Source organism: Crinia signifera, chromosome 5 (genome assembly GCF_055691185.1).
Source record: "Crinia signifera chromosome 5, ASM5569118v1, whole genome shotgun sequence".
Classification (NCBI taxonomy): domain Eukaryota; kingdom Metazoa; phylum Chordata; class Amphibia; order Anura; family Myobatrachidae; genus Crinia; species Crinia signifera.
Genome location: NC_139221.1, coordinates 70,615,651 through 70,642,174, shown reverse-complemented (window position 1 = coordinate 70,642,174; position 26,524 = coordinate 70,615,651). Strand labels below are relative to the sequence as shown.

The window sequence follows — 26,524 nt, the reverse complement described above, 5'->3', positions numbered from 1 at the left end:
TTGGCGGGCGGTTTCAGATACATTTCTTAAAGCATGTTTCTAAATAGAAGCTGCAGCTTCATAAACTATAACCATGGGATGCATGACGTATGCAACCTCTTAACGAGCTACACCCATGCGCTGATGAAACCTACTACATGTTTGCATGAATATTGGTATAATGTCTGACTTCGGCCCAATTTGTAGGATATTAATATGATTGCTGAACAAGGTGTGAAACATACAAGTTTCAGCATGTAATGAGGGGACACACGTGTAATAATGCCAGGAGGGGAGTTCATTCGAACCACCAACTCTGGATTTCCGAATTATTTCATAGCATAAGGCAGTGGTAGCCAACCCTAGCCCTCGAGAGCTACTAACAGTTCACATTTTCCAGACAACCTAGCTGCTGCACAGCTGCACTCATTAATCACTGACACATTTTAAAAGATACACAGATGGAGCTAATTAGCTCACATGATTCTGTGAGGAGACCTGCAAAACATGCACTGTTGGTAGCTCACGAGGACTAGGGTTGGCTACCCCAGGCATAAGGTAACAATAAACAACCTCACTGCTAAAAACAAGTGGGACTTCTCCTCATCACTTAATTACTTTAAATTTGGGAGGGTTGGATTTACCTTAAATTCCCTTTCTTGATATCATTATGTGTGGGTTGGGCTTGAAGACCGAATTGTGCCAACAGTGCAATTACTGCAGCGCCACCAACTCCAGGCACCATTGGTGCTTAATCTCTCTCCTGGCACCCATGGACTCAAATACCCTATTTATAATATGGATCATTAGTTGTTAATCTCTGATAATCGCCTATGTTCAGTGGAGGTTGGTACCACACATGTATGAGGGAGGGGGCAGGCAATACATATAAACATGCAGAACCACTGTATTACACTGAACCACCGCTGAATTGGACACCAGTTTGTCTATCCTCTAGAAGTCCTATTTAAGACTTCTGTGAAAGACCAGCTGAGTGCTGTGTACCATGCAGCTACTGCTCATTGAAGCACAGCAGTGCTGCTGATTCCCGGGTAAACACACATATTACATGTACAGATACGTACTTCGTGACAATCTGCTTTATATACTGTGCTGCAACACATCTTGCAGGCACTTTAGTTTCGCCATCCACGCCGTGATTGATGAGTGTAGCTAAATTTGTATGTCCCCCCCATGTAATGTAGTATCAACCTGCTTCCTCCCGCACTTCAAAAATATACTGGTAGGCTCTCAAAAAAGTTACCCAAGAATGAATGTGTGAGTGTACAAGGGGTAGGGAATATAGATTGTAAGCTCCACTGGGGCAGGGACTGATGTGAATGTTCAAATATTCTCTGTAAAGCGCTGTGGAATATGTGTGCGCTATATAAGTAACTGGTATTAAATAAATGCATTATCATTTTCAACTGCAGATTTTATTGCGAAAACCTGCATTCAAAATCCGGCTTTTGTTGTTTCAAGTGTTTCTTGACAGTAGTTAGAAAAATTCACCACATGCAGATATGTCCGCGGTCTTCTTACCCGTGAATGCAAATGCACCTATCTGCAGCCACGTGCAACTTTTTCATAGGAGCATGCGCACCATGCAGCCCTAAGGGTCACTGGTACATACGCAGTGCACATGCATGCAATTGCCACAGGAAATATGTCTGTGTATGTCTTTCAGGTTACTTTCTTGCAATTTTAAACATTTTTGGGTTGTGATTTTGGATAAATGGTGTTTGCCATATGAGTAGAATTATATTAGCAAACTAATGCTATTTTCTGGAAATTTAAATTTCAGTTCATACTTCTAAGAAAAGAAATGTGATAATTGCATAAATACTGATATTAATGTGACCAACCCTTAATGTTCCAAAACAGGCCCAGCAGCAAAGCCATTAAAGGACAGATGGCCTAATTCAGACTTCATCGCAGGGCAAATTTGTTCTCAAAATAGGCAAAGCCATGTGTACTGCAGGTGGGGCAGATGTAACGTGCCGAGAGAGTTAAATTTGGGTGGGGTGTGTTCAAACTTAAATCCAAATTGCAGTGTATAAATAAAGCAGCCAGTATTTACTACGCACAGAAACAATATAACTCACCCAAATTTAACCCTCTGCACTTATTACATTTGCCCCACCTGCAGTACACATACTGTAGTTCTGGCCATTTTGAGATCAAATTTGTCCTGCGATCAGGTGTGAATTAGACGGTTTTCAAGCAGGAGGGTCCTGTATTTTAAATGAGGGGACCCCTGATCTTATTGATGGCAGGATCCATACAAATATTAATATTTGGTGTCTTTGTACTTGTATCCATAGATGTTACAAGCTCCTTCTCACATTTCCCCTCTGATACCATGAAAGGAAAATATATTCCAGCATGCTTCTAAAGATAGCCATATCTGTCCTGAAAAAATATATAAACGGTACTCTGTGATCAGCCTGTTAAATATACTTATCTAGTACAGGTTAGGATCCCTTTTTCACCAAAACCAAGCATCACCTACAGTATACCGTATATCTCAATACAGCTGAATACTCACTTGGTGTTAACTGCTGTAAAATGTGTTCGCTAGCAAAGGTAGTAAAATCACCCAGAGTGAAGCGATGTTTGGTTATTTTTTTGTTAAATATATCTTCACTCCTAGAACAGCCGATATTCTTCATGGCATGAATTCAACAAGGAGTTCACTGCACTTTCATGCCACAAATCTCCTGTCTCACGACATCTCATTGACTATGACATCCCATGACATCTATTGTATAGAGATCAATTCTAAGTTATTTCGGTACTTGTTTCCTAGCACGGCGCCCATCATATGCCATCGCATACCACTAATTAAGGGATGCGATGGGATCCGATTTTTGGGTCCTAAGACCCGCACTATACAATTTTAATATCGCATCGCATGCCATTACAATGGCATGCAATGCGATGTAATTTTTTAATTGTACAGGCACCCTGATGGGTGATTACTATGTTAAATGCACCCCCATTGTTAATGACACCTCCACTATCAACGCCAACCCGTAGTGTGGCGAGTGCAGCGAGCCCACGAGGGGCGGCGGTACGCGTCCTGCGACCTTTTCATGCCCCCACTATCCACATCGGCGTGGAGTTGATTTTATATAGTGTGGTGAGCGCAGCGATCCACCGAGCCCGAAGCGTGGCGAGCGGACGAGGAATACATGTGATGTAATCCGCGTCCCCTTGCGGGGCTCGCCACGCTTCGGGCTCGGTGGTTCACTGCGCTCATCACACTATATAAAATAAACGCCACGCCGACGTGGATAGTGGGGGTATAAAATGGTCGGAAGACGCGTATCGCCGCCCCTCGCGGGTACGCTGCGCTTGCCACGCTTCAGGTTGGCGTTCATAGTGGGGGTGCATTTAACGTAGTAATCACTCATTAGGGTACCTGTACAATTAAAAATCGGGTCTCATCGCATCGCATGCAATCGAAACAATGGCATAAGATGAAAATCGTGGGCGCCATGCTAGGAAACAAGTACCGTTATTTCTACAATAGCCATTCCATGGTCAATCACTTAGCTCACATTTAATGGTGTTTAATTTGGACAATAATTGAACATCTTGATCATGTGTGCATGCACTGAGTTGCTGCCATATCATTGGCTGATTTAGATATTTGCAATAATGAGGTGTACTAAATAAAGTAGCCAATGATTTTACGGATCTTTGACAATATTGTTTTCATAACCTCAAATTTGTATGGTCATATTATTAGCAAAACATAAACTCGCTTTTTTTTTTTTGCCTTTCTATAAAGCTGTCTAATTATATATACTTACATTTTGGGGTATTTGGAATTAAGACAAAAATCAATTCCTTGTATACATTTAAAAAAATTTGGGAGTTACTAGGTTAAAATGTACTGTGATAAGTATGTATTGGTTTAAAAACAAATCTATGGTTGAAAATATCTTTATGATCCCTGACTGTTTATGCAGCTATAACAACTCGCACTGGAAACTGTGGTTATGTATTTATTTATCGGACCACTATTCGCTCAGAAAAGGCCACTTATTGGAAATATTAGCGCATAAAAGAACAAAACAAGTGAGACATTTAGGTTGTTGATCCATGTTATGTAGCAAAACAATCCCCCTGCTTGCGTCTGTTTGATGCGAGCTGTATGTGTTTGTGGTTAGAATTTAGCAAAGCTTTGCAAATATGACCAAATTTGACATCAATTGCTGTCTGTGTAATGTTGGTGTATGTGCAGGGAGCATCAAACCAGAACTATTCTTCCTCAAACACATCATTGGTCACAGACTAGAAGCCACAGCTTTGTTTGCTTCTGTTTTTTTTTTTTTGCGGTTTCTATAGTAATAACAATATGTATGTGTGTGTAGAGAACAAGAAAACGAGGGCCTGATTCAAACCGGTACGCTAAGCTGCATATGTTTGCAGCGTAGCAAACAGGTAAATGCCGCCTACCACACCAAACGGCCGCTCCCCCCTGCCCACCCCTGACAGTGTGAATGCCTCAGCAACTGTGATCCTCACAGAAGGCGTTGGCACAGGGGGTTAGCACATGCGTATATTCGTGCATGCGCAGACCACCATATTGCAGACCAAATAAATGTTCATAAATATCAATGTACAATTGCAGTCCAGCTTTTCATGGACAGGTACAATTTTTCAGCCAGTAAAAGTCAGATGTCTGCTGATTTAATATTGGCCTCCTTACAATGGAGGCGCACTCATGGCACATAACCATATTGTTACCTTAAGCCCTATTTGATACTTTTTTCTTTGTATGTATACCCCATGGATGTTTTAATTGTTCTACTGTCTCTCCCACCTCTGATGGGAGACAATTCTACATGTCCACTACCTTTTCTGTGAAGTCCTTGTTCTTCATATTTCCCCTAAACCTATATGCCCCCAGTTTCATTGCATGTTCTTGTGTTCTAATGCTTCTTTCCATTTGAAGAATGTCTCCCTCCTTTACCTTGTTCAAGCACTTGATCTTTCAAAACTTTCTACTTTGTTCCCCCACAACATTTTTTCCCTTGTATGTTCTGATCTATACATATTAAGATCTGTTCATCTTTCCAGGTAAGTTTTGTCATTTAGGCCATGCACCATTTTGGTTGTACTTTTTCAATGATGTATTACTAGCCTTTGGGAGATGTGGTCTCCAGAACAGTATTCTAGATGAGGCTTTACCAATGGTTTGTTACATTGCTAAATTGCCTTTAAGTCTCCTTGGTCACCTCAACTTTGACCTCTAGGGCAGTGGTTCCCAACCCTGGTCCTCAAGAAACCCCAACAGTGCATGTTTTGCAGGTCTCCACACAGAATCACAAGTGACATAATTAGCTTCACCTGTGGGTCTTTTAAAATGTGTCTGAATAGTGAGTGCACCTGCCGGGTGACCCGGAATACGTGCACTGTTAGGGATACTTGAGGGCCAGGGTTGGGAACCACTGCTCTAGGGCCCTACCTGCCTTCTACCTCCTCTTTCCAGCCTCCTATCCACCACAACCTGTTCCTCTGTCCTTTCCGGCTGGTCTGTGCCAGGGTCATTGGATAGACAGCAACTAGGTCGACAAGCATTAGGTTGACACCACTAGGTCAACATGCCTGAAGGTCAACAGAGTCATAAGGTCGACACAGCATTAGGTCGACATGGGTACGGTTGACAGTCAAAAGGTCGACATGGAGGTTTTCACGGTTTTGGCCCGAATGTCGACATGACCACCAAAACAGTCAACATGGACATAGCACCACTTCTTCGCTACGCTCGGCACACTATTTTATTCACCCACCACGCCCTAGTGGATGGTAGGGCATGAAATACCGCCTGTCTGTACCAAAAACAGTGAAAATCCCAATGTAGACCTTGCCCAAGTCAACCTAATGCTGTTTCGACCTTATGAGCCTATCGACCTTCAGTCATGTCAACCTAATGCTTGTAGACCTAGTGACCGTATCCCCTGTGCCATCCCTGCAGTGGGAGCCATTCTATAATGTCAGTGACACAACAGACCTTAGCTGATTTATTATATAGAGGGCAATTCCCCATGGTTTTTATTTTTATTTTACAAAAGTCATTACTATTGCTATGAAAATGTTGTTCTTTTTTATATCCACCCACATACGGCAGTGATCAGAACACTTCTATTGTAAACATGTGTTTAATTACTTCTTGGCAGCTTAATTGTATTTACTAGTCTGCCTCTGCTTTCCTTTGGCAAAAAAATCCTATAATTTGCATGCTAATTTTCCTCCTGGATGTTATGTCTCTTTGTGATTTGTCAGAGATTCTTTACTTCAAATTCACTTTTCCTTAGCTAGTAAATTGATAACAGTATACTTTTAAATATTGTTTGGGGATGGGTCATACAGAAGTAGTAAAATTATTTATATATATATATCTATATCTGGACAAAGTAGATTTGAGTGAGATGTGCGCCAAGAGATTTTTTAACAGGTGATCTTTCACGGACGTCAGGTCCCATATAGTGCAATCCCCTTTAAGTATACTGGGTGTCAGCTTAGTCCAGGAACAGTGGTGTACTGTTCAAAGGGTAGTTTTGGAAAAAGTTTTGGTTTGGACTAGGATAGCGACTTATTTGCACGTTTTAAGTAAACATGGGACAATAATTGTAATCAAGGTGAACAATTTATTTAACACAGAGAGATGAGATAAAAAATAGGAATATAAAATATATAAAAAGACAGAAAAGAAAAATATAAATATATCTAAAAAGATGACAATATATTTAATGTGTAACAAAGTTAGGAGAGATAAAGTTGGTCAGTAAGGCAGACTGGCCAGACTAAAAACCAATAAGCTATGTATGTAACTGACTAAAAACTAAAAGCAAGATCACTAAAAATTTTTTAAATAGCAGGGTATTAAGTTGCGAAAAATGAAGAATCAAATAGTAAAAAATCAGCTTAACTTGGAGCAGTGCGGTGAGGAGCAGGTGACCGAAGTTTATCCCAACATGTTTCGTCCGACAGGACTTCGTCAGGGGTAAGGGACTGAATGACTGAGGCTGTATTTATGACAGGGATAGAGACTATGGTGCCGCCCCCCTCGTTAGCAATGCTTAATTGGGCCAGGTATAAGTTAAGCACAAAACAATGATTAGAGACACGTGGTACATGCTAAAAGAGGCATCTAATGGCCCCACTTATACACTTCTGAAAACGAGCTGTACAAAGTCTGAAAAACTGGATAGTAAGGTTTGGAGTGTGTCAGCTCCGTTTGGAAGGAGCGTGACATCACATCCGCCCCACTTCCGCCACACATCCGGCGTCAGTGTAGCGCTACTGCGCATGTGCGCCTAGTTCTTATAGCGTTATGAAGACTCTTCAGTTAGTAACATATGGGTCCTTGTGCGCATGCGCGTTCGGACGCGACCATTCGTTTCTGCGCATGTGCGCTATGTCTCTGATGTTCTGTGTCCTTCTGTGTTGTTCATAGGAGACACTCTCGTGTAACAGCGCTGCAGGGTTATTTCTGGTGCTGACAGTTTGGCTTGAAGTTTAACTCATTCATAGCAGGCTTTGTTTGAAGATTCCCATATTTTGGGATTGTGGTAGCCCATGCGCAGAGGGTTCAGTTTATTCTGTAGAGGATTCTCAGAAATGTGAGAATCAGTAATAGTGGGCGAAAAAAATATATAATATAAATTAGAAACATAATATTTACAGATAATTAATATGTATATATGCAAATTTAGGGATACATCCGAATGATATATAAGAAACCCTCTGTTTAATTAGTTAATTAAGGAAAGCACAATTAGCGATATTAAAGGAAGAGACACCCTTGGGGTACAAGCACAGTGGTGTTGAGTGACGTATTCACGAAAGTATAAAAATGGAAATAAAAAGAGGAAAAATGAAACACAGAATGAATGTGATGGGGTATAAACATAGTTTCTTTATTAAATGTGTAATTACAATGGTGGGTACAGTGCATACAGAAACTCGCCATAGATGTTATATTACAGCACCCGATATTCCTGGGAGGTCCCCCTGCCCAGTACTAATCAGGCCCATCACTGCTTAGCTTCCAAGTTCGGATGTGGTTGGGCGTCCCAGTGTGGTATGGCTGTATTGTGGTTGGTTGGAGATCCGTGCATGTGTAGTGTTACCACCTATGTAATCAGGACACTATAGCAACTAATTAAGTATAATAATATTGGGGTGATGTATGAAGCAGTAGAAGGAGTTACGGTGAAAAATGGAAGGTGGTTAGTATACATATAAGAGGGTGCCATGACTGGACTTCCCAGATGGTTACCCATTCCGGTACTATTCAGCGGAAACCTAGTTAGAGATCACTGACCGCTCTGGGGTCTCCTCCTTTTTTCATTGTATGAAGGGTGCTATCTCATAGCTCTCGTTAAAGCCCTCTGGATGCAAGGTGTTCAGTTCGTAAATCCAATACATCTCTCTACGTGAAAGAAGATTTGATAGATCACCTCCTCTTTCTCCGAGGGAAACGAGTTCAATGCCTCTGGATGTCAATTTTTCCGGGTCCCAGTCATGGTGTAAACTGAAATGTTGTGAGACAGCATGTGTCTGTACTTTGTTTTTTATGTTCCTCACATGCTCCTGTATACGGATTTTCAGTGCCCTCTTAGTTTTACCTATGTAGCGTCGTTCACACGGACATTCCAGCATATATACAACTGATGTTGTGTTGCAGTTAATAAAATGTTTAGTCTTGAATTCTTTGGTTTTGTCCTTATTGAAAAAGTTCTTTCTATTTGGGTGAAGGTATTTGCAAATATTACAGTGACCACATTTATAGCTACCAGTGCATTTTGGTAGGCCTCCCTGTCGGCTGGATTCTTCTCTCAACATGCTGGGTGCTAGAAGGTCTTTCAGATTTTTTTGCTTCCGATACACGATTTGTGGTTTTGCAGGTAAGGATTCTTTCAGGATGGGATCCAACCGTAAGATGTTCCAGTGCTTGTTTAATGCCTCCTTGATTAATCCTTCATGGTGATTATAGGTTGTGATGAATTTGACATCCGGTTCTCTGTTCTCTTTAGGCTTATATTCAAGAAGTTTCTTCCTGTCTAGTGTTTTTGCTCTTTTGTTAGCCTTCTCCAAGATGTGGGTCGGGTATTTCTTCTCCTTGAATCGGTTTGAGATGACTTCAAGTTGTGAATCTCTGTCCTCTTCCCTTTTGCAGTTACGGGTGATTCTATGGTATTGGGAGTAGGGGATGTTATTCTTCCATTTTTGTAGATGTCCACTCTCGTAATGTACGTAGCTATTGGTATCGACCTTTTTTATAAAGTTCTTGGTTATTACATTGTTGGATGCGCCTGTTAGTACTAGATCCAAAAATTCAATTTCTTTGTCATTGATGTTTGAAGTAAAAACCAAATTAAGATCGTTCTCTCCAATATATTTTAAAAATTCATAAAATCTCTGTTTGGAGCCATCCCAGACAATTAAAATGTCATCTATATATCGTTTGAATATGATGAGGTTCTGTTTAAAGGGATGATCATTGTAAATGAATCTTCTCTCCCAGTATCCCATTAGCAAGTTTGCAAAACTTGGGGCAAATATTGTGCCCATGGCAGTCCCGCAGATTTGTAAGTAAAAGTGATTAAGAAATTTAAAATAATTATGTTTTAAGATAAAATTCATGATATCACAGATAAATTTCCTGTGTGTTGTGGAGAGTGAGTCATCTTCTTCAAGGAACTCATTGCATGCCTTAATTCCCACATGGTGTTGGATACATGTATAAAGAGATTGTACATCTATGGTTGCCCACATGTAACCTTCCTTCCACGTAAAATCCTCCATGAGGTTCAGGACTGATGTGGTGTCCTTCAGATAAGATGGTAGGCTGTTCACATGTGGTCGTAGAAAGATATCCGCGTATTCTGATAGATGAGAAGTTAGGGACTCGATCCCTGCCACTATGGGTCTCCCGGGTGGGTTGTCCATAGATTTATGCACTTTCGGAAGAAAGTAAAAGACAGGAGTGGTTGGATTCATATGTAATAAGTATTGGAATTCTTCTTTGGTGAGAACATTGTCCCTTAATCCTTGTAATAGTAGGGGTCTTAGTTCATCGATATAATTATCTTTTGGATCTTTCTGGAGTTTAGTATAGGATATACTGTCACTTAGAAGACGTTCAGCTTCCAATATGTATGCAGTTCTGTCCATGATCACAATGCCTCCCCCCTTGTCTGCTGCCTTAATGACAATGTTTTCGTCCTTTTGTAATGTTTCCAAAGCTTCTTTTTCTTTTCGCGTGAGATTCTTGTCAATTGGTTGTAGTACCTCATTTCCACATAATTCTTGTTTCACCAATTCGTAGAAAGTGCCGATATATTGTCCCTTGGATTCGATCGGGTAGAATTTCGACTTGTTCTTCAGCCCAGATTTGGAAGTATTAGTTGGATAGTTGGAAGTTTCATCATCTTTCCTCAAGAAGTGTCTTTTCAGGGTGAGATGTCTGACAAATTTGTTTAGGTCAATGAAGGTGTCAAATTTATTGAGAGCCTTTGTGGGGGCAAACGAAAGACCTTTGCTGAGTAATGAGAGTTCCGATTCGGTCAGTACGCGTTGTGACAGATTGAAGACGCCAATATCGCTGGTGGACTTCATTGTAGGTTCCTTCTTTTCTGTGAGTTTCGATTTCCTCCCTCCTCTGCATCCTCTTCTTCTAGTTGTCTTTTTAGGGGGGGTGCGTGTGTTGCTTTCTCTGTAACCCTCTGTGATAATTTCTCTTTCATCTTTGTGCTGGGGCCCGGGGATAAAAAATGCTGACTGGCATTTCCCGTGCTGGCGATTGGAGGTTTGCCTGGGTGGTTGGTGGTATAAACGGGATGGTTTCTTCTATTTTCCCAGTTCAAGTTCCAGGCTCCTTTTCTGATGGTTTCTGATGGTTTCCTGTATGGTTGTTGTGTGTTGTATGGTTGTCTGTTGTTTCTGGTCCAATTTTTAATTTTATTGTTTTCATAGTCATTCTTGTCCCTTAGAAACTTCTTCTCCTTGTTGTTCTTAACCTCACCTTCGGCTCGTTCTAGTTTCAGGTTCAGGACTTTTTCATTGACTTTGAAGTCCTCATTCTCTTTATGTATCTGCATTTTAGATTCATTTTCCCTGATTTCTGATTCCAGTGTTGTCAAAACCCTCTTTTTCTCTTTAATAAGAAGTTGCATTAATTTGATGGAACATTCATGAAGGCTGTGGTCCCAATCTTTCATGAATTCTGAGTTGTCTGTCCCAAATGTGGGTGTTTTCAATATTCTGAGTCCCCTTGGAACTCGATTTACTGATACATAATGTTCAAGTCCTTTGATGTCCCACCAAGTTCTTAACTCCTTGGTGAGTAATTTCTCCGTGTGCCAGAACATATCATCTAAGGTTTTGTCTGGTGTGGGTATGGGGTGTGGTTCTTTCTCTTCTGTGAATATTTTATTAAACGCATCATTCCTGTTATTTATTCTTTCGTTTCCTCTAAACATAATTGCGTTTAGAGAAAGGACAATCTCAAGGCTGCTCACTTCACTCTTCACCAGGGATTTATGTGGACAAAGTAGATTTGAGTGAGATGTGCGCCAAGAGATTTTTTAACAGGTGATCTTTCACGGACGTCAGGTCCCATATAGTGCAATCCCCTTTAAGTATACTGGGTGTCAGCTTAGTCCAGGAACAGTGGTGTACTGTTCAAAGGGTAGTTTTGGAAAAAGTTTTGGTTTGGACTAGGATAGCGACTTATTTGCACGTTTTAAGTAAACATGGGACAATAATTGTAATCAAGGTGAACAATTTATTTAACACAGAGAGATGAGATAAAAAATAGGAATATAAAATATATAAAAAGACAGAAAAGAAAAATATAAATATATCTAAAAAGATGACAATATATTTAATGTGTAACAAAGTTAGATAAAGTTGGTCAGTAAGGCAGACTGGCCAGACTAAAAACCAATAAGCTATGTATGTAACTGACTAAAAACTAAAAGCAAGATCACTAAAAATTTTTTAAATAGCAGGGTATTAAGTTGCGAAAAATGAAGAATCAAATAGTAAAAAATCAGCTTAACTTGGAGCAGTGCGGTGAGGAGCAGGTGACCGAAGTTTATCCCAACATGTTTCGTCCGACAGGACTTCGTCAGGGGTAAGGGACTGAATGACTGAGGCTGTATTTATGACAGGGATAGAGACTATGGTGCCGCCCCCCTCGTTAGCAATGCTTAATTGGGCCAGGTATAAGTTAAGCACAAAACAATGATTAGAGACACGTGGTACATGCTAAAAGAGGCATCTAATGGCCCCACTTATACACTTCTGAAAACGAGCTGTACAAAGTCTGAAAAACTGGATAGTAAGGTTTGGAGTGTGTCAGCTCCGTTTGGAAGGAGCGTGACATCACATCCGCCCCACTTCCGCCACACATCCGGCGTCAGTGTAGCGCTACTGCGCATGTGCGCCTAGTTCTTATAGCGTTATGAAGACTCTTCAGTTAGTAACATATGGGTCCTTGTGCGCATGCGCGTTCGGACGCGACCATTCGTTTCTGCGCATGTGCGCTATGTCTCTGATGTTCTGTGTCCTTCTGTGTTGTTCATAGGAGACACTCTCGTGTAACAGCGCTGCAGGGTTATTTCTGGTGCTGACAGTTTGGCTTGAAGTTTAACTCATTCATAGCAGGCTTTGTTTGAAGATTCCCATATTTTGGGATTGTGGTAGCCCATGCGCAGAGGGTTCAGTTTATTCTGTAGAGGATTCTCAGAAATGTGAGAATCAGTAATAGTGGGCGAAAAAAATATATAATATAAATTAGAAACATAATATTTACAGATAATTAATATGTATATATGCAAATTTAGGGATACATCCGAATGATATATAAGAAACCCTCTGTTTAATTAGTTAATTAAGGAAAGCACAATTAGCGATAATAAAGGAAGAGACACCCTTGGGGTACAAGCACAGTGGTGTTGAGTGACGTATTCACGAAAGTATAAAAATGGAAATAAAAAGAGGAAAAATGAAACACAGAATGAATGTGATGGGGTATAAACATAGTTTCTTTATTAAATGTGTAATTACAATGGTGGGTACAGTGCATACAGAAACTCGCCATAGATGTTATATTACAGCACCCGATATTCCTGGGAGGTCCCCCTGCCCAGTACTAATCAGGCCCATCACTGCTTAGCTTCCAAGTTCGGATGTGGTTGGGCGTCCCAGTGTGGTATGGCTGTATTGTGGTTGGTTGGAGATCCGTGCATGTGTAGTGTTACCACCTATGTAATCAGGACACTATAGCAACTAATTAAGTATAATAATATTGGGGTGATGTATGAAGCAGTAGAAGGAGTTACGGTGAAAAATGGAAGGTGGTTAGTATACATATAAGAGGGTGCCATGACTGGACTTCCCAGATGGTTACCCATTCCGGTACTATTCAGCGGAAACCTAGTTAGAGATCACTGACCGCTCTGGGGTCTCCTCCTTTTTTCATTGTATGAAGGGTGCTATCTCATAGCTCTCGTTAAAGCCCTCTGGATGCAAGGTGTTCAGTTCGTAAATCCAATACATCTCTCTACGTGAAAGAAGATTTGATAGATCACCTCCTCTTTCTCCGAGGGAAACGAGTTCAATGCCTCTGAATGTCAATTTTTCCGGGTCCGAGTCATGGTGTAAACTGAAATGTTGTGAGACAGCATGTGTCTGTACTTTGTTTTTTATGTTCCTCACATGCTCCTGTATACGGATTTTCAGTGCCCTCTTAGTTTTACCTATGTAGCGTCGTTCACACGGACATTCCAGCATATATACAACTGATGTTGTGTTGCAGTTAATAAAATGTTTAGTCTTGAATTCTTTGGTTTTGTCCTTATTGAAAAAGTTCTTTCTATTTGGGTGAAGGTATTTGCAAATATTACAGTGACCACATTTATAGCTACCAGTGCATTTTGGTAGGCCTCCCTGTCGGCTGGATTCTTCTCTCAACATGCTGGGTGCTAGAAGGTCTTTCAGATTTTTTTGCTTCCGATACACGATTTGTGGTTTTGCAGGTAAGGATTCTTTCAGGATGGGATCCAACCGTAAGATGTTCCAGTGCTTGTTTAATGCCTCCTTGATTAATCCTTCATGGTGATTATAGGTTGTGATGAATTTGACATCCGGTTCTCTGTTCTCTTTAGGCTTATATTCAAGAAGTTTCTTCCTGTCTAGTGTTTTTGCTCTTTTGTTAGCCTTCTCCAAGATGTGGGTCGGGTATTTCTTCTCCTTGAATCGGTTTGAGATGACTTCAAGTTGTGAATCTCTGTCCTCTTCCCTTTTGCAGTTACGGGTGATTCTATGGTATTGGGAGTAGGGGATGTTATTCTTCCATTTTTGTAGATGTCCACTCTCGTAATGTACGTAGCTATTGGTATCGACCTTTTTTATAAAGTTCTTGGTTATTACATTGTTGGATGCGCCTGTTAGTACTAGATCCAAAAATTCAATTTCTTTGTCATTGATGTTTGAAGTAAAAACCAAATTAAGATCGTTCTCTCCAATATATTTTAAAAATTCATAAAATCTCTGTTTGGAGCCATCCCAGACAATTAAAATGTCATCTATATATCGTTTGAATATGATGAGGTTCTGTTTAAAGGGATGATCATTGTAAATGAATCTTCTCTCCCAGTATCCCATTAGCAAGTTTGCAAAACTTGGGGCAACAGAGAACCGGATGTCAAATTCATCACAACCTATAATCACCATGAAGGATTAATCAAGGAGGCATTAAACAAGCACTGGAACATCTTACGGTTGGATCCCATCCTGAAAGAATCCTTACCTGCAAAACCACAAATCGTGTATCGGAAGCAAAAAAATCTGAAAGACCTTCTAGCACCCAGCATGTTGAGAGAAGAATCCAGCCGACAGGGAGGCCTACCAAAATGCACTGGTAGCTATAAATGTGGTCACTGTAATATTTGCAAATACCTTCACCCAAATAGAAAGAACTTTTTCAATAAGGACAAAACCAAAGAATTCAAGACTAAACATTTTATTAACTGCAACACAACATCAGTTGTATATATGCTGGAATGTCCGTGTGAACGACGCTACATAGGTAAAACTAAGAGGGCACTGAAAATCCGTATACAGGAGCATGTGAGGAACATAAAAAACAAAGTACAGACACATGCTGTCTCACAACATTTCAGTTTACACCATGACTCGGACCCGGAAAAATTGACATTCAGAGGCATTGAACTCGTTTCCCTCGGAGAAAGAGGAGGTGATCTATCAAATCTTCTTTCACGTAGAGAGATGTATTGGATTTACGAACTGAACACCTTGCATCCAGAGGGCTTTAACGAGAGCTATGAGATAGCACCCTTCATACAATGAAAAAAGGAGGAGACCCCAGAGCGGTCAGTGATCTCTAACTAGGTTTCCGCTGAATAGTACCGGAATGGGTAACCATCTGGGAAGTCCAGTCATGGCACCCTCTTATATGTATACTAACCACCTTCCATTTTTCACCGTAACTCCTTCTACTGCTTCATACATCACCCCAATATTATTATACTTAATTAGTTGCTATAGTGTCCTGATTACATAGGTGGTAACACTACACATGCACGGATCTCCAACCAACCACAATACAGCCATACCACACTGGGACGCCCAACCACATCCGAACTTGGAAGCTAAGCAGTGATGGGCCTGATTAGTACTGGGCAGGGGGACCTCCCAGGAATATCGGGTGCTGTAATATAACATCTATGGCGAGTTTCTGTATGCACTGTACCCACCATTGTAATTACACATTTAATAAAGAAACTATGTTTATACCCCATCACATTCATTCTGTGTTTCATTTTTCCTCTTTTTATTTCCATTTTTATACTTTCGTGAATACGTCACTCAACACCACTGTGCTTGTACCCCAAGGGTGTCTCTTCCTTTAATATCGCTAATTGTGCTTTCCTTAATTAACTAATTAAACAGAGGGTTTCTTATATATCATTCGGATGTATCCCTAAATTTGCATATATACATATTAATTATCTGTAAATATTATGTTTCTAATTTATATTATATATTTTTTTCGCCCACTATTACTGATTCTCACATTTCTGAGAATCCTCTACAGAATAAACTGAACCCTCTGCGCATGGGCTACCACAATCCCAAAATATGGGAATCTTCAAACAAAGCCTGCTATGAATGAGTTAAACTTCAAGCCAAACTGTCAGCACCAGAAATAACCCTGCAGCGCTGTTACACGAGAGTGTCTCCTATGAACAACACAGAAGGACACAGAACATCAGAGACATAGCGCACATGCGCAGAAACGAATGGTCGCGTCCGAACGCGCATGCGCACAAGGACCCATATGTTACTAACTGAAGAGTCTTCATAACGCTATAAGAACTAGGCGCACATGCGCAGTAGCGCTACACTGACGCCGGATGTGTGGCGGAAGTGGGGCGGATGTGATGTCACGCTCCTTCCAAACGGAGCTGACACACTCCAAACCTTACTATCCAGTTTTTCAGACTTTGTACAGCTCGTTTTCAGAAGTGTATAAGTGGGGCCATTAGATGCCTCTTTTAGCATGTACCACGTGTCTCTAATCATTGTTTTGTGCTTAACTTATACCTGGCCCAATTAAGCATTGCTAACGATGGGGGCGGCACCATAGTCTCTATCCCTGTCATAAATACAGCCTCAGTCATTCAGTCCCTTACCCCTGACGAAGTCCTGTCGGACGAAACATGTTGGGATAAACTTCGGTCACCTGCTCCTCACCGCACTGCTCCAAGTTAAGCTGATTTTTTACTATTTGATTCTTCATTTTTCGCAACTTAATACCCTGCTATTTAAAAATTTTTTAGTGATCTTGCTTTTAGTTTTTAGTCAGTTACATACATAGCTTATTGGTTTTTAGTCTGGCCAGTCTGCCTTACTGACCAACTTTATCTCTCCTAACTTTGTTACACATTAAATATATTGTCATCTTTTTAGATATATTTATATTTTTCTTTTCTGTCTTTTTATATATTTTATATTCCTATTTTTTATCTCATCTCTCTGTGTTAAATAAATTGTTCACCTTGATTACAATTATTGTCCCATGTTTACTTAAAACGTGCAAATAAGTCGCTATCCTAGTCCAAACCAAAACTTTTTCCAAAACTACCCTTTGAACAGTACACCACTGTTCCTGGACTAAGCTGACACCCAGTATACTTAAAGGGGATTGCACTATATGGGACCTGACGTCCGTGAAAGATCACCTGTTAAAAAATCTCTTGGCGCACATCTCACTCAAATCTACTTTGTCCACATAAATCCCTGGTGAAGAGTGAAGTGAGCAGCCTTGAGATTGTCCTTTCTCTAAACGCAATTATGTTTAGAGGAAACGAAAGAATAAATAACAGGAATGATGCGTTTAATAAAATATTCACAGAAGAGAAAGAACCACACCCCATACCCACACCAGACAAAACCTTAGATGATATGTTCTGGCACACGGAGAAATTACTCACCAAGGAGTTAAGAACTTGGTGGGACATCAAAGGACTTGAACATTATGTATCAGTAAATCGAGTTCCAAGGGGACTCAGAATATTGAAAACACCCACATTTGGGACAGACAACTCAGAATTCATGAAAGATTGGGACCACAGCCTTCATGAATGTTCCATCAAATTAATGCAACTTCTTATTAAAGAGAAAAAGAGGGTTTTGACAACACTGGAATCAGAAATCAGGGAAAATGAATCTAAAATGCAGATACATAAAGAGAATGAGGACTTCAAAGTCAATGAAAAAGTCCTGAACCTGAAACTAGAACGAGCCGAAGGTGAGGTTAAGAACAACAAGGAGAAGAAGTTTCTAAGGGACAAGAATGACTATGAAAACAATAAAATTAAAAATTGGACCAGAAACAACAGACAACCATACAACACACAACAACCATACAGGAAACCATCAGAAACCATCAGAAAAGGAGCCTGGAACTTGAACTGGGAAAATAGAAGAAACCATCCCGTTTATACCACCAACCACCCAGGCAAACCTCCAATCGCCAGCACGGGAAATGCCAGTCAGCATTTTTTATCCCCGGGCCCCAGCACAAAGATGAAAGAGAAATTATCACAGAGGGTTACAGAGAAAGCAACACACGCACCCCCCCTAAAAAGACAACTAGAAGAAGAGGATGCAGAGGAGGGAGGAAATCGAAACTCACAGAAAAGAAGGAACCTACAATGAAGTCCACCAGCGATATTGGCGTCTTCAATCTGTCACAACGCGTACTGACCGAATCGGAACTCTCATTACTCAGCAAAGGTCTTTCGTTTGCCCCCACAAAGGCTCTCAATAAATTTGACACCTTCATTGACCTAAACAAATTTGTCAGACATCTCACCCTGAAAAGACACTTCTTGAGGAAAGATGATGAAACTTCCAACTATCCAACTAATACTTCCAAATCTGGGCTGAAGAACAAGTCGAAATTCTACCCGATCGAATCCAAGGGACAATATATCGGCACTTTCTACGAATTGGTGAAACAAGAATTATGTGGAAATGAGGTACTACAACCAATTGACAAGAATCTCACGCGAAAAGAAAAAGAAGCTTTGGAAACATTACAAAAGGACGAAAACATTGTCATTAAGGCAGCAGACAAGGGGGGAGGCATTGTGATCATGGACAGAACTGCATACATATTGGAAGCTGAACGTCTTCTAAGTGACAGTATATCCTATACTAAACTCCAGAAAGATCCAAAAGATAATTATATCGATGAACTAAGACCCCTACTATTACAAGGATTAAGGGACAATGTTCTCACCAAAGAAGAATTCCAATACTTATTACATATGAATCCAACCACTCCTGTCTTTTACTTTCTTCCGAAAGTGCATAAATCTATGGACAACCCACCCGGGAGACCCATAGTGGCAGGGATCGAGTCCCTAACTTCTCATCTATCAGAATACGCGGATATCTTTCTACGACCACATGTGAACAGCCTACCATCTTATCTGAAGGACACCACATCAGTCCTGAACCTCATGGAGGATTTTACGTGGAAGGAAGGTTACATGTGGGCAACCATAGATGTACAATCTCTTTATACATGTATCCAACACCATGTGGGAATTAAGGCATGCAATGAGTTCCTTGAAGAAGATGACTCTCTCTCCACAACACACAGGAAATTTATCTGTGATATCATGAATTTTATCTTAAAACATAATTATTTTAAATTTCTTAATCACTTTTACTTACAAATCTGCGGGACTGCCATGGGCACAATATTTGCCCCAAGTTTTGCAAACTTGCTAATGGGATACTGGGAGAGAAGATTCATTTACAATGATCATCCCTTTAAACAGAACCTCATCATATTCAAACGATATATAGATGACATTTTAATTGTCTGGGATGGCTCCAAACAGAGATTTTATGAATTTTTAAAATATATTGGAGAGAACGATCTTAATTTGGTTTTTACTTCAAACATCAATGACAAAGAAATTGAATTTTTGGATCTAGTACTAACAGGCGCATCCAACAATGTAATAACCAAGAACTTTATAAAAAAGGTCGATACCAATAGCTACGTACATTACGAGAGTGGACATCTACAAAAATGGAAGAATAACATCCCCTACTCCCAATACCATAGAATCACCCGTAACTGCAAAAGGGAAGAGGACAGAGATTCACAACTTGAAGTCATCTCAAACCGATTCAAGGAGAAGAAATACCCGACCCACATCTTGGAGAAGGCTAACAAAAGAGCAAAAACACTAGACAGGAAGAAACTTCTTGAATATAAGCCTAAAGAGAACAGAGAACCGGATGTCAAATTCATCACAACCTATAATCACCATGAAGGATTAATCAAGGAGGCATTAAACAAGCACTGGAACATCTTACGGTTGGATCCCATCCTGAAAGAATCCTTACCTGCAAAACCACAAATCGTGTATCGGAAGCAAAAAAATCTGAAAGACCTTCTAGCACCCAGCATGTTGAGAGAAGAATCCAGCCGACAGGGAGGCCTACCAAAATGCACTGGTAGCTATAAATGTGGTCACTGTAATATTTGCAAATACCTTCACCCAAATAGAAAGAACTTTTTCAATAAGGACAAAACCAAAGAATTCAAGACTAAACATTTTATTAACTGCAACACAACATCAGTTGTATATATGCTGGAATGTCCGTGTGAACGACGCTACATAGGTAAAACTAAGAGGGCACTGAAAATCCGTATACAGGAGCATGTGAGGAACATAAAAAACAAAGTACAGACACATGCTGTCTCACAACATTTCAGTTTACACCATGACTCGGACCCGGAAAAATTGACATTCAGAGGCATTGAACTCGTTTCCCTCGGAGAAAGAGGAGGTGATCTATCAAATCTTCTTTCACGTAGAGAGATGTATTGGATTTACGAACTGAACACCTTGCATCCAGAGGGCTTTAACGAGAGCTATGAGATAGCACCCTTCATACAATGAAAAAAGGAGGAGACCCCAGAGCGGTCAGTGATCTCTAACTAGGTTTCCGCTGAATAGTACCGGAATGGGTAACCATCTGGGAAGTCCAGTCATGGCACCCTCTTATATGTATACTAACCACCTTCCATTTTTCACCGTAACTCCTTCTACTGCTTCATACATCACCCCAATATTATTATACTTAATTAGTTGCTATAGTGTCCTGATTACATAGGTGGTAACACTACACATGCACGGATCTCCAACCAACCACAATACAGCCATACCACACTGGGACGCCCAACCAGATCCGAACTTGGAAGCTAAGCAGTGATGGGCCTGATTAGTACTGGGCAGGGGGACCTCCCAGGAATATCGGGTGCTGTAATATAACATCTATGGCGAGTTTCTGTATGCACTGTACCCACCATTGTAATTACACATTTAATAAAGAAACTATGTTTATACCCCATCACATTCATTCTGTGTTTCATTTTTCCTCTTTTTATTTCCATTTTTATACTTTCGTGAATACGTCACTCAACACCACTGTGCTTGTACCCCAAGGGTGTCTCTTCCTTTAATATCGCTAATTGTGCTTTCCTTAATTAACTAATTAAACAGAGGGTTTCTTATATATCATTCGGATGTATCCCTAAATTTGCATATATACATATTAATTATCTGTAAATATTATGTTTCTAATTTATATTATATATTTTTTTCGCCCACTATTACTGATTCTCACATTTCTGAGAATCCTCTACAGAATAAACTGAACCCTCTGCGCATGGGCTACCACAATCCCAAAATATGGGAATCTTCAAACAAAGCCTGCTATGAATGAGTTAAACTTCAAGCCAAACTGTCAGCACCAGAAATAACCCTGCAGCGCTGTTACACGAGAGTGTCTCCTATGAACAACACAGAAGGACACAGAACATCAGAGACATAGCGCACATGCGCAGAAACGAATGGTCGCGTCCGAACGCGCATGCGCACAAGGACCCATATGTTACTAACTGAAGAGTCTTCATAACGCTATAAGAACTAGGCGCACATGCGCAGTAGCGCTACACTGACGCCGGATGTGTGGCGGAAGTGGGGCGGATGTGATGTCACGCTCCTTCCAAACGGAGCTGACACACTCCAAACCTTACTATCCAGTTTTTCAGACTTTGTACAGCTCGTTTTCAGAAGTGTATAAGTGGGGCCATTAGATGCCTCTTTTAGCATGTACCACGTGTCTCTAATCATTGTTTTGTGCTTAACTTATACCTGGCCCAATTAAGCATTGCTAACGAGGGGGGCGGCACCATAGTCTCTATCCCTGTCATAAATACAGCCTCAGTCATTCAGTCCCTTACCCCTGACGAAGTCCTGTCGGACGAAACATGTTGGGATAAACTTCGGTCACCTGCTCCTCACCGCACTGCTCCAAGTTAAGCTGATTTTTTACTATTTGATTCTTCATTTTTCGCAACTTAATACCCTGCTATTTAAAAATTTTTTAGTGATCTTGCTTTTAGTTTTTAGTCAGTTACATACATAGCTTATTGGTTTTTAGTCTGGCCAGTCTGCCTTACTGACCAACTTTATCTCTCCTAACTTTGTTACACATTAAATATATTGTCATCTTTTTAGATATATTTATATTTTTCTTTTCTGTCTTTTTATATATTTTATATTCCTATTTTTTATCTCATCTCTCTGTGTTAAATAAATTGTTCACCTTGATTACAATTATTGTCCCATGTTTACTTAAAACGTGCAAATAAGTCGCTATCCTAGTCCAAACCAAAACTTTTTCCAAATATATCTATATCTATCTAGAAAGAAAGTGAGAAGAGCGTATGGTGCAGTATGTTAATGATAAAAGATGGGTCCCTTAGTGGAAAAGCACCCCATAATATATAAATATATATATAAATAAATAAATAAATAAATATATATATATATATATATATATATATATATATATATATATATATATATATATATATATATATATATATATATATATATATATTATTGGTGAATTTATTTGTAATGGCAGAGATTAAAGGGAATCTGATCTTCATATACAGAACCTCCCCAGCAGGCTATCTGTTCTTATTTGTTGACTGATTTTGCTTATTTGCCAAGCTGGGTGTGATTCAGTCAGTATAGTGATTGTGTTTACACCTTGTTTGTCCTGTCTCTTATTAACCCTTTTGAAAACAAACATCTATAGAAGAGATTTTAAAAATATCCTCTAAAAATGCCAGTCTCTTTCAGATTTGTTATATAAATTCAAAAAATAAATAAATGTGTAAACAATAATTATATTTCCTACATATAAGGTGAACATTACAGGTCATTATGATGAATAAAAACGTATGCTTGTCCATTTTCACACCTATTTTGACATATTCACTTGGCACTCAAAGGGTTTAAGCTACTGTCCCACCAACAGAAGATTCATACATGTTCCCAAAATGTAATTCCTAATTGCTGCAATAGGCATTAATAGGAAATAATAATTCAGTGTATGAGTGTGAGGATAAAGCGGTCTGTAGTGTTCAGACATTTCTTTGGAGTCTCTTCAGATTTTCTTTATAAACGTGGTGCTCATATGGGAACCAAATGCTATTTTTAAATTTTTTTGAGAAATGTACAAAATGTTTTACATATACAGTAGATTTGTATTTTAGCTTTAGGGAGCATACAGACTTGGCAACCCATGCTCCGTGCTGAGCAACGGGCTTAAGCACGACCGCTCCGCACACATCGTGGTGCACCCGCGATGCTGTGTGCTGAGCGATCCTGCTGAGCAGGGCTTTGCTTAGTTTTAATTGGCAAAGCTCCCACGATCCTGCCGGCGATAGTGATGCATGGGTCCGCGCATCGCCATTGCTGCAGGGCATACACAAGGAGCGATCAGTGCTCCATTTCTAAGCAATCTAGTCAGATCCCTTAAAATGGGTCTGAAATCACCCTGTGTGTATACACCTTCAGTGGTTGACATCAGAATGGACCATTTTAAGAGATTTATCTGTAAACTAGTTAAAAGCCCATCAAAATGATGGCTTCTGCACTGCAATGTACTTTCACTTTGAGCTGTGACAGTTTTTACTTTCACTTTGAGCTGTGAGTTTTATCCCACAAACTCTCCACTCACCTCCCCCCACCCCCCACCCCTCAGTTCCTATCTGCTCCTACCTCTAATCTGTCTTCACAGCTCCCTCTCTCCATATTCAGCAAGTTTGAAGCAAAACAGAGTCCCTTAAAAAAATTGCTCTCACTTCTGCTATTTGTGTAGCAAAAATATATAAAGATAATTTGTCCCAATTATAACGGCCCCTAGGCTAAGACTTTGGACGCCCGACATAATACACTTTTATTAAGTCTTGGTGAACAGAGAGTGTATGATTTAACCTGTAGCTGTTCTGTTTAGCTCCAGCAGAACATTGAATTGATCTGTAATGTTGAATTTACCATAGTGGGAAGATGGAACTACAAGATTAATATGGTTTCTGAAAATTAATGATATATTAACATGAAATGCTGTGATATCAGTATATAAGACCTGTGTAATATGTGATCTTGGTGACTGGACAGTTTCTAGCTTATTGTATAACTACAGCTTTGTGATTGACAGTGGAAATTTCCTTTCCAAAAAAGGACAGTTGTTTAGCTGTCATAAGGATCTGATGCAGCCGGGAGACGGCAGGATTGGTCTACATTCAGTAACATTCCTATTGTTGTATGTTCCATTTAATAGCTCCAAGCTAAAAACATAATGTCTTCCAACTGTTTGTATTGTTTACTAGTTATTTTTCTGCACAAGGAGGAATAGATCCAGCTGCTCTGTGCAAGTTTTCTTTGAATTTTTTTTTTTTTAGAAGAGACTTGTGAGTGCCTGTTTTATTCAGCTTCTTTAATGAAAATGGAACTTTCACCACAGTGTGACTGATTATTTTATTTTTAAATTAATAACCCTACTGATAGAAATAGCAAATGTACCTTGCAGCCATCATCTGTAGTATAGAGCAAATAAATAAAAGTCCTGTGATAAGTCGAGGATGACAGTAATTTAGGACCCAGTCCTTCAGATTTCTGTGTATGGTACTGTACATACATGCCTAATTTGTATATTCCTCTCCTTGTTGTGCATTGGCAGATTCAGAAAGAAGGGGGTCATCATGCCTCGCCTCCATTGTGTTGCTGTGATCACTTTTTGTATTCCTTGTACGGCAGCTCTGCCAGATTCAGAGAACTTACTTTGATTATGCTGCCTGCTGCGCTCTACATTTATTGGGTGCCGAGCTGCCTGGGCACTCTAAAGTTGGGTAGAGCAACAGATTAATTCTAACACTGAACGAGTCCCCATCAACATAAAGTGTGTATGGACAACGATGATCGCGTTCATCGCTGGGGGGAAAGATGCTCCATGCATACACAGTGAGCAGCTTCCCCCCTGCCTGGCGCTGACGGCGGGGGGAGGAAGGCTTTGCATAGCGCAACCCTATACAAAGCCATCCTCAAAGCCGCTCATCTGCTGGTAATACCAGCAGATGAACGGCTTCCCCGGCGATGATGCGGGAGTGTGCATCAGCGCTCATCGCCGGGACAAACACACTGGGCGGCTTTGAGCTGAAAGCCGCTAAATCATGCTGTTTTGAGTGACTTTCAGCTCAGTCGCCCAGTGTGTATGGGCCTTTAGCGTTGTTGCATGCTGCAGCAGTATCACTATCACTGAGCAATATTGGTGATATGCCAGTTCAAGCATATTTGCGCAGCATATCGCTCAGTGTGTACCCAGCTTGAGTCTCCCTGCAGGATGATGTGCTGTAATAAAACGGTAATAAAAATGTAATACATATACAGGAGGTTGACTATAATTCATCTTCCAGCCTTTGGCTTGGAATACCCCTAGGAATTTCAAATGCCTATGCTTAGGGCCGTGTCTGCTTAGAACATACATTAGCTTTGGCTAATATAGGTGGTCAATTAAAATGTTCTTAAGAAATCTATACAGGATATTTTAAAGACTAATGATGTTTTGTGGTGAGAGATGCATTGTCTTAAATGTATGCTTTATGTATTTTACTTTCTTAATACTTTATAGTACAGTAACTACAAATAGATTTTCTGCGATTACTGGTAACTTTTGTTTATATAAGTTCTGGCAATTTTAATATTCATTACAAGAGAACTAATGCAAAGGAATTTTTAATCCTTCAGGCAAAGAGTTACTCTCCACGATGAAAACATTTCTGTTATTCTAAACACACATTTCAGCCAAAAGATTATCTTCAACTCAAGCGAGGGCACAGAAAATAAACTGTGCAGTTCCAGTTTGCCTGTAATAAAAAGATTGGTGCCATTATCATTTGTGTTTAAAATTGACATTGGTTGTGAATTGGATTGCCAAGACCAGCAGAAGGTCAGTCTTATGTAGTGTAAATCTTTTTATTTAATGTTAATTTCATAATGTAGTCAGTTTCATAGCAAATATAATGTTGGCTTTATACAATTTGTGCTTTTCTTTTCCTCCTTTCTCCCATCATCTCCTTTCACATTGCTATAAAAAGCACCTAACCTTTGGATTTGGGTGCCCTGCCGCAGCAGTAATGTATACAGAGCTATCTCTAACATTAGGAAGTGGTCTAGGGTGCCCCTTAATAAAATTAAAGAGAAATTAAAAGTCGAGTCACTGCACTCCATTTCCCTCCCTCTACACAGAAGGGTGTTTGGCATCCAAAATATTTTGAGTTATCTACAAATTAATATTATTAAGATATGGGAACAGTTATTTCAGGCTAACTACACCCCCTTACTCTAAAAGGATTTACTGAAGTGGGCCCCCTTTACATCTAATGTATTGGCTGTGTTAATTCAATAAGAATTAATATTCTCCAAAGTGTTCTGTACCTTTTCTTATAATTCCATTTTAAGTTCCAGCCTCCTTTCTTTGTGAGATCCAATCATTACGTGGTTCATTCATATGGTCTAAAAAAAAAACCCTAGAATTCGTGCCTGTG

The 26,524-nt window shown here is 40.0% G+C and overlaps 1 protein-coding gene and 4 pseudogenes across 8 annotated transcripts in view; 3 read left to right on the top strand and 2 right to left on the bottom strand.

The window, feature by feature from the left end:
- SPIDR (scaffold protein involved in DNA repair) overlaps positions 1-26,524 on the top strand; it is a 419,457-nt gene that overhangs the window by 217,493 nt on the left and 175,440 nt on the right. For all 8 annotated transcript variants that reach the window (XM_083187433.1, XM_083187431.1, XM_083187430.1 and 5 more), the window contains one exon: positions 25,725-25,926. In XM_083187433.1, the coding sequence (XP_083043559.1) occupies positions 25,725-25,926 (202 nt within the window). The remainder of the gene's footprint in view (positions 1-25,724; positions 25,927-26,524) is intronic.
- LOC146006030 (5S ribosomal RNA) lies at positions 7,974-8,091 on the bottom strand (annotated as a pseudogene).
- LOC146006029 (5S ribosomal RNA) lies at positions 13,113-13,230 on the bottom strand (annotated as a pseudogene).
- Positions 15,628-15,745, top strand: LOC146006028 (5S ribosomal RNA; annotated as a pseudogene).
- Positions 20,772-20,889, top strand: LOC146005932 (5S ribosomal RNA; annotated as a pseudogene).